Source organism: Carassius auratus, unplaced genomic scaffold, assembly GCF_003368295.1.
Source record: "Carassius auratus strain Wakin unplaced genomic scaffold, ASM336829v1 scaf_tig00217025, whole genome shotgun sequence".
Lineage (NCBI taxonomy): Eukaryota > Metazoa > Chordata > Actinopteri > Cypriniformes > Cyprinidae > Carassius > Carassius auratus.
Window position 1 is genome coordinate 259,400 of NW_020528858.1, and position 9,707 is coordinate 269,106.

Consider the following 9,707-nt stretch of genomic DNA (forward strand, 5'->3'; position numbering starts at 1 on the left):
AGGGCTGTAAAATGCAACAGAGTAGATGTTTCACGAAAGATTTTTATCAGGAGTGAAAGGTCACGTCCATGTGTTCAAGACAGGCGTTTACTGTAATCACGGTGATCATTTTGCAATAAGTGAGTCACAATACCAGGATGACTTTCGGTTTTGACCAATTAGGGCAAAGTGTTCTGATGTCACTGTCGTTAGAGAACGACTCCTGCAGTAAAGGGGCTGAAAAGATGTGATGTCACAGAAAACAATAAAAGGCTGTGTGAGCTGTTTTTAGCCTGTTCTGTGTTCACGACAGTTTTTGGGAGTAGATATGAAAATTTGTTTACAAAATTAAACTGCAGCAGCGTTTTGAACTAAAGCGAATTATGACGCTTTGCAAAATATTTCAAATTCACGGCTGAAAGAAACTTCAAAGGATGTTCTCTGCCATATCGGCGGATCTTCAGAAATCATTTAACAGCAGACAACAAGGGTTTAAAAGCCTGTTAAAAGCTCAACAAATATCATAGTGTCTTCTTTATTGACGGCGCTCAGGTGGAACTGTCACATCTGCCAAAAAGCGGACTTCCTCTGCAAACAAACACACACACACACACACACTCACTTAAATTCGATATGGCTTAATGCAGCATGGGCTGGAGAGCATTAAAACATCCTTCTTTTGTGTCGCTTTTAACAGGTGATGTGCTTTAACGACATTCTAGTGGCATCAGGGACGATGTCAAGCTGCTTCATGACGTGTTTGGTCCAGTAATGACTTAGCAAGAAAAACACATCATTATATGAATCACAGCACGAGTCTCCAGGTGTGCAGCAGTATGTAGGAAACATAAAAGACACCTGCAAATACATGCTATCCTCCAATTAAAAACGTTTATAATTATTGATTAGTTCGAACTGGAAGAGTCTTTGCTGGAGTTTTTGATTGGTTTGACAGGATGTGGGCTATCTGTCATAAAACTGGAGACATGTTTATCCAAGATAAGGGTCATTTTGATAAGTATCTGGGGTTTAATGCATAAAAGTGTAGATAGCATAAATCCAGATTTGGCTTTCTAAATCCTAATACGTCAAAACAAATTGCTGTGGAGAGTTCACGTGTTCACAAACATTATTTTTAAGTCTAACATCTTTTAACAACTATACACACACAATAATGTATATATATATATATATATATATATATATATATATATATATATATATATATATATATATATATGCACTTAGCAGACTCTTAAAAAGCAACTTACAGTGCATTTAGGCTATACATTTATTTTCTTTTTTACCATTATGTCTTCCCTGGGAATTAAACCCACAACCTATTGCCCCTGTAATGCAATGCTTTACCACTAAGCCACAGAAACACATATTTACATATAGCAATTTATTATAGTAATAATAAAGTAATAATGTATTAATTATATTAATTGTAATATATATATATATATATATATATATATATATATATATATATATATATATATATATATATATATATATATACATATATATATATATATATATTGGCTTGCTTATAGAAATCAACAATTGTTTATAAAACTAATAATAGTAGTAATAATTATCATTATGCATCTCGTTTGCAATCCAAGTACTTGCTTTTAAAAATCAATCAAGTGAAAATGAAATAAAAAGAGATGCTGAAGCTAAACCAGGTGTGTGTTTTTAGCACAAGGCCAGATTATTACTCCACTCCTGTATAACAGCGCCACCTGCTGCCCAAGCAGTGAAGCAAAACAAAACTTAAACATTACGGTTCTTTTAAATATTGTCATTTTGTCATCTTCATTACTTTTTTATAAAGCTTCGAATGCTTTGAGTTAAAAACAAGAACCTCCACCCAAAGTTTCCTCCACACCAACTCTTACAGTGTTGGTGGTGTTCTTCACGGCTCTGTAATAGACTTCTTGCACAGAGAACCACTGGCGAAGCTCCATCAGGAAGCACTCGACTCGCTCGTAACGAATCTAGCAGGACAACAACACCGCTGTGTCCTCCGAGTTCAGGTGTTCAAGAGTCTGCAGCAGAGTCCAGGTAAACAATGTTGGCTCCCAGGGTCAAATTAAAGCTGCCTGTGGGATACAGATGTAGATCCTCACCCCAGGGGAGTTCGGATACCTGCGGTCCAGAGGAAAGTTTTCACACACATTAGCAGTCAGAAATTTCAGTGCAAGTGCTCAGTCTGTAATTGTCAGACTGGCTCCTGAGAGAAAGGAGTACTAGTGTATAAAATAATTCTGACACAAAAGAGAGAGAGAGAAATATTCAGGCAGAGCAGCTACAATTCCCACCAAACCTGTGCCGGCTCCAAGCTCAATAACTCCCTTTCCTCTCAGATCCACCTTTCCCATCTCCAGGAACATGCAGAGCACTACCGCCTGGAAAATAAACAGGGATTGACTATTTATTATGACAGGAGAAGGTATGCACATGTGAACAAATCCCATGGGATTCGAACCTGCAACCTTTCTTTAACCAGTCCAGATTTTTACCCATTAAGTACAGTTGATGAAGCTGAACTTACGGCATCCCTCACAGCAGCAATGCCAAATCGGCTCCAGTCCTGGCTGAGTCTGATCTTGTGATTGGCCAGATTAAATTCAGCTGAAGTCTGTTGAAGTTTTTGACAGCGCAGGAAGTCGTTTCTCATCATAGGGCACCAAAGCCATCTTCAGCAGTTAAAATGCATGAAATGACCACAGAATATCTTGTTAATACACTTTCAATACTTCATAAAATGAAGGTTAATTATAGAATAAAAGTCATACCTGGTAGCTTTATTTATGTCGAGCTCTATGTAGTAGACATGTACATATTAATGTCGGTTTGCAAACCAGCTTTAGGCGCATATACCGCCACGTACTAGGTTGGAGTGTGGAGCATTGATGTTAAAGGATAAAAACTAAAAAGCTAAAGAAAAAAACCCCATAATAATTCTTTAAATCCTGTTAATTTACTCTGTGTCTTTGAGATACTTAAATAGTATTTACATTTTTGTTTTATATATGATATATGATCACTCATATGTTAGGTTAGGGATTGATAGAGATTCCATTTGATTCACAAGCTCTTAATTCAGTTCTGATCTTGATTCAGTATCGTTTGATACACATTTATTCTTATTCTCTTATTCTGATTCCAGTTTCCATACGATTTAATTGGATTAAAACATTTCACAGAATTTGATGACGGCCATTTATGTACCTTGATTTAGTATTCATATTGGTTATAATACTGTATTCTTCAAGAATACTTCTAGATTGACTCAAAAGCCTGTTTTGCTCTAATATTTACAAACAATACATATCTTACTCCTTGGATCAAGAGCTGTCACAACTAAAAATATACTGCCAAAAAAAAGTTTAAGTAAAAAATGTTAAAGTTACTCAGTGTACCTCTTTAATGTGATTGTACATTCAGGCAAATAATGGAGTTCCCTGACAAGGATGTGCAAAAAAAGCGATACTGTTTAAACAGTACTATACTAGGAATAACTTCTGTTGTGTAAGTTGTTACCTTGTTTGTCCATGAACAATTTTAGAAGAGATAAACTCATGACCATTTCTCACACACTTCCCCTCTGTTTTGTTTCAGATCAGCTGTCAGTGGTTATGGAGGCCATGCAGCCAAGACCAGCTAGGATACTTGTTGCCATATTTATTTTTGTTGCAATATTGTCATGATCTGTGCTTTGATTTGTTGTTATGAATTCAGTTTTAGATTTTAATAAAACACAATAAATAAGTAATGGCTGTATTTAATAGTGACAGTGAATACAAAATACACTGTTATAGATGGACTCAGCTCACTTATTTGGAATTTATTAAATTCAATGGCATTCATGTAAAATATTAAAAGATTTTATAAAATAAATTACAGTAAAATTACTGTAGTATTATTATATTGTAAAAAGTTACAGTAAGGATATAAGGCTATAGTACTGTAAAATTAAGTTGCGGTACTTTACTGTAAAATGAAATTGTGATTAGGCCATCATACTATAAAATAAGATTGCAGTAAGGGCATTATACTGTAAAATGAACGTGTGATAATCTACTGTAAATGGTTAGTTACAGTAACTTACCGGCAATAGTGCTCCCAGTAAGTTACTGCAAAAATACAAAACAAGTCTAACAGTGTGAAACATGTCTATAGTTGCATCAATATTTAACAATTTCTGAAGTGAGATCTGATTAATTAGGGTTAGGAAGTGCAACTGTTCAAATTAATCTAATGTGGACCGAATGACTACATTTAAATGACTACATTCATTGAACACAAAATCTAAAATTTACACGGACTCTAAATACTAAATAATTTCTTCTGAGAATTACTTTAAGGCGGACAAAAAAATGGCTGATTAGAACCCATAGGCCTATAACAATAATTCAATATAAAATAAAAGCAAGAAAAAATACTGAATGAAGGAAATGTGAGAAAGCGATTTGGTTCCATGATGTAGAAAGTAAAGAAAAAAGCAAGCCTGACAAAAACACTGACTACGGCAACACATAGTCAGCAAAATAAATGTGTCAAAGCCACTTCCTTATGGCATGAGCTCTATATGTGCGCTGTAATGGTGAGAATTGGACCTTAAAATAAAGGGTGATTCTTTGTCTAATCTGCTTGTTGTTTATCAAGGGTCTGAATGGAGTCAGTTTGAAATGATCATCAGGAACTGAAGGTTGTTTGTTTGAATCCCAGTAGATTGTTGAAGGGTTTCCTGGAGATACTAACAAATGAACTCACATACTAACACATTTAACTATATGTTTAGAATCTGCATCAGTAAGATAATGAAAAATAAAGGAATTTGAATCAGTCTGAAGGAAGTCCACTTTTAACAGCTCTACAGGATGTCAAGGCCAACATTGAAATAAAAAAAATCTTATAAAAATAATGATTGCACAGATATGATCAGCAGAAATAAATGTAAAAAGAAAGTCAGTCACATCCTTAACAGCATGACCTTATCTTTTGTAGTCCAAATAATTACTATAGCAACAGAGATAATCAGCAGAGATAAATGTGTCAAAGTAAGAGAGTTCCTTTAACTGCATGAGCGCAATTTGTGTGTGAGAGTCGTTTTTGAGTGAATGACTAATTTAGCATAGTTTATTTTACTTTAATATGTCATATTTTCTAGCTTCCATCTTCCCATTCCTGTCTTTATAAGACTTTTCAAATGGTTCATCATCATCAAGATGAATGTTACACGTGACTATTGAGGAACAGACAGACATGTAACCACACGAAGACAACTTGAGTAGTTCTTTGGACTGAAAGACAGAACAGTTTCATTTTAGACTTGCTCCATTATCTCATACAGTTGAAAAAAATGATCGGCATACTTATTTTCTTCTGTTTATGGCATCTGGTTGGTGAGTTAAACATGTTTTTATCGCATCAGGTTACATAAAGTCAGATTAACTAAAATTCTGTCCTCAACTTTAAATTGCTCCAAACCTGTTTGTCTTTCTTCCGTGGAAACTCAAAAGACATTTTTTGTGTGAATGCAGTGCACTGGATCTTTTGGGTTCCACAGATAAAATAAAGTTGAACAGGTCTGGATCAGCAGGGTGAGCAAATAATGGCAATTGGCATTTGTGCGTGAACCGTTTTTTAAATCTGGGTATTTTGGTTTGCTAGGTTCAGTAACAGACAGAATGAAGATATCCGTGATGGAGGGAGATGCTGTTACTCTTCACACTGATGTTACTGATATACCCAGACAAACTATAGATTACATACAGTGGAGGTTCGGACCTGACAAACAAACATTTATAGTCATTCAGTTTAATAAGGGGGCACCTGTTATTAATTATTTTAATGCGGAGATATTCAGAAACAGACTACAGATCGACAATCAAACTGGATCTCTGACCATCAGGAACATCAGAACAACAGACTCTGGACTTTATCAACTGATAAAATACAAACCTTTCTACTTCAATGTTATGGTCTATGGTAAGTGTTTCAACTGAATGCATATTTATACATTTCTTTCTTTTGAAAGCTTGTGATAAAAGGCCTTAAAAAGCTGAAAATAAAAGTCAATAATAATATTCACCTTCTTGTAATAACATTTATACTTTTGACCTATTTTTTATATATATTTTCCAGCTCGTCTGCCCATTCCTGACATTACTAGGGACTCTTCAAACTGTTCATCATCAGGATCTTTAGATCAGAATTGTTCACTGCTGTGTTCAGTGTTGAATGTGAGCGCTGTGACTCTCTCCTGGTACAAAGGAAACAGTTTATTGTCCAGCATCAGTGTGTCTGATCTCAGCATCAGTCTCTCTCTACCTCTGGAGGTGGAATATCTGGAGAACAACATCTACAGCTGTGTGATCAACAATCCCATCACAAACCAGACCACACATCTGGACATCACTCAACTCTGCCACAAATGTGCAGGTACAGTACGTCAACATCATGTTGTTGGTGAGTTTGTCATAATTTTTTGCAGCTTCTTATTAAAACCTCTTTTTTTTCAGACTCTGTTCACTGTTGCGGTTTCACTGAAGTTGTTATTCGATTGGTCAGCTCTGCTGTGGTGGGCTTGGCTATTGTTGCCATAGTGATTTATGACATAAAATCCAGAAGAGCTAAGTTCCTGAATGATGGTCGTGAAAATCCTGGAAATAGAGAATTTAACAGTCACTGGACAGGAAACGAATACAATCTTGATGAAATTTAAATATTGATATATTCAGCTGTAAAATATTTCATTAAATAAGTAAGAACATTTCTCTTGATTACCACTTCAATTCTGTTGGAACTAAACTCTGCAGGACATCGGCACTCCAGGACGGAATTTGCCTACCCCTTGCTATTCCATGACAGCTCCTTATAGTTCTATAACATTATATATAAAAAAATAAAAAAAACTTGTGTCAGTTCTGTTACCAAACCATACTTTGTCTTTACATTGGTAGAATTATCACCTACAACTAAGTAAGACACAGGAAATGATGTCACGTTTTCCTCACTGTTAAGATCTGAAGCACTGAAAAGTCTATGTGCTCTCATTAAGAAAATATTTTAATCTAAAAAGTTCCTTTTCAATTGGTCACTCTGAAAGTCACGTTGGTAACCAACGAATTGGGATCTCGCCTATGCCCTGTCCACACGGAGACGCATTTCGCTGTATACACATAAATTTTGTGTCGTATCATAAGCCTGAAAAAAAATACTGTACAATTGTCTTTTTATTAACTGACATTAACACACAAAAAAAGATCAGATAGGAAAAGCTGTGGCTTCATGTGGACGTAGCCTTAGAGAGACCAATCTACTTTGAGTGTAAACTAGATGAGCCAATGCACATTGGGATGCAATTATTGCATCCAGCTGCCGTTAATCACAGAGTAAGCATAAAAAGGCAGCAGGTACAATGCAAATTAGCTTTTCAATTGGGTTCCGAGAGACAACATCATTGTAAAGATGACGGATCATCTTTTTAAAGATGCCATTACCCGTACGTTTCTGGATGCAGTCATTGCCTGATGCCGGGTGATAGACACGATCGCTGGGTCACGTGTCTGGGCATTAAACACACTTAGGTGGTGTAAGCGGGTGAGTCAAGTTCCCATTGCAGGAAGGTGACCATCTCGGAGCTGCAGGCCAGGCTTCGTTTCCTCCAGGTTGGCAGAGCTCCATTGCCTCTGCCGCGATCTAGTGTTCTTCCTAGCGGCTGCCAGATGAGGGCTATTTCCAGCAGTAGATCAGGTTGTTTGAGGTTTACAGTGGTGGCAAACCCCTTGGTGAACTAATCCTCGGAGGAACATTTCTTCTCTAGTGCTTCCCTACCTGTTTAGTTACCAAAGGAACGCGCTGGGCCCTATTCAAAGAGCATAACAATGGTATTCTTGAGTGCTCCTCCCGATGACCAGATGTCGATCACTGCATCGGAGGCAGAGCTCTCTGGAGAGGAAGATTCTGCAGTGTTGCTGCCCTCCGGGGTGGTGGCAGGGCCTGAATCAGATCCGGACCCAGGCTGCCGAGAGGGTGATTGGTTTCTCAGAGTGCCTCCGTGCTTTTCTTCCTGGAGGTGCATGAGCAGCTCACCAGCTCATGGACGGCAACTACTGCCGGAATCCAATCTGCTGGGTTCTTCTCCCTCACCTCACATTTGACAGTGGTACAGCTGGGGGGCAAAGGCACCGAAGGATCTGCACAAGGGTTTCATGATCCAGAACCTGACCTCACGTTCCGAGCGACGTAGGTCACCACAAGTTCTCTGGGTTGTTCGATCTCCACATTTTGTGGTCCAGGAGCGCCATCTCTGGCTGTGTCTGGTCAATATGAGGGATGGCAACAAAGTTCGGTTTCTTAAAGGCCATCTTTCAATTTAATTGTATAACTTAATTTATACAGAACCTTGTATGAAAATGTTAATTTAAAAAGACATACATAAGAATACATATGTTTTACAACACCCATGGGCAGAAATTGAGAAAAAAGTGAACCTATTCTAGGCTACGCTCCAATAAAAAGCCTTTTCCCAGAGAACACATCATATGATGTAATGACAGGCAAACATAGGCGCTGCCACCCTGGTTCTCAGTGTGGGTTTAGGTCATGGGTGCCCAACCCTGCCCCTGGCAATCGACTGTCCTGCAACGTTTAGCTCCAATCCTAATCAAACACACCTACCTTTAATTTTTTTGTGAGCCTGAAGAACTTAATTAGTTGCTTCAGGTGTGTTTGATTAGGATTGGAGCAGAACTTTGCAGGACAGTCGATCGCCAGGAGTAGTGTTGAGCACCCCAGGTTTACGCAGTCTGAGAGGTGGTAACAGAAAAGAGAGTTTGTCGTTATCGTTATTATAGTAGGTTTTTGTAACAATGACTGTATTTACATGAACAGCATATTCCCGTCCTAACCGGAACACTAACTGCTTTCATACACGTACTCCGCAGTACATGCGAGCTCATTTACGTAATGTCCGCTGGAATAGAGGGGAGTAGTATGACAGCCGGCTATGTTCGGAATTCAAGCTGGCCGGTTATACTGTTCAGATATACGGCCCAAACGCTTGACATCTGCAGAAGCAGAACATGTGGACACCTAAGTCTGAAAGCAGTTACTGATTAAAAATCAGCTAGCAATTAAAAAAAAATATCACGATAAACTATGTTATGCAGAAATGCACAGCATTTCCATCCCTTTCCAGATTAGCTGACCGTCACAGATGTAAGCTATAGCCTACAGCATTCATTTAAAATCTGGGATCTAAATTAAACATTTTAAGACACATGTTGCTGGTATAGATGGTGACAATCTACATGGATGCTTGAAACAACAGACGACAGCAATATTGCTAAATATGATTTATTAAAGATACTGATAAACATGGAGACAACGTTAGCCACAATTAGCTATAGCCTGTGGTCACTCCACCGATTCTCCTCACACCACAGCTCTATCTCTTTCCTCTGTCCATTTACCTTTTCCCTTAACTCTGTCTGACCCCTCTCTTGCCTAGGCGGCTCATAATTATACGGCAATGGCCCATCGTAAGAGTTGACATTAAACCCTACTGCAACCTTTTCACTGTCTGACTCCATTACGAAGAGATGAGATTTACCGGCCATTGCGTCACTTCCGATCAGAGCGTTTTTGACAGCGGAAGTAATTTTACTCACAATTTCTTTAAAAAAACTTTTTTAATGCACATTTCT

At 37.8% G+C, this 9,707-nt stretch overlaps 1 protein-coding gene and 1 pseudogene across 1 annotated transcript; one reads left to right on the forward strand and one right to left on the reverse strand.

Annotated features, from left to right (window-relative positions):
* Nucleotides 1-1,838: 1,838 nt before the first annotated feature.
* Nucleotides 1,839-2,687, reverse strand: LOC113099736 (protein N-lysine methyltransferase METTL21A-like; annotated as a pseudogene).
* Nucleotides 2,688-5,846: 3,159 nt separating this feature from the next.
* On the forward strand, nucleotides 5,847-6,825 carry LOC113099737 (uncharacterized; the record flags this gene model as incomplete). The annotated part of the gene is made up of 3 exons (XM_026264665.1): nucleotides 5,847-5,985; nucleotides 6,142-6,438; nucleotides 6,519-6,825. Coding segments are annotated over 3 exons (639 nt in total), but the record flags the coding sequence as incomplete, so codon positions are not given.
* Between the last annotated feature and the right edge of the window lie 2,882 nt (nucleotides 6,826-9,707).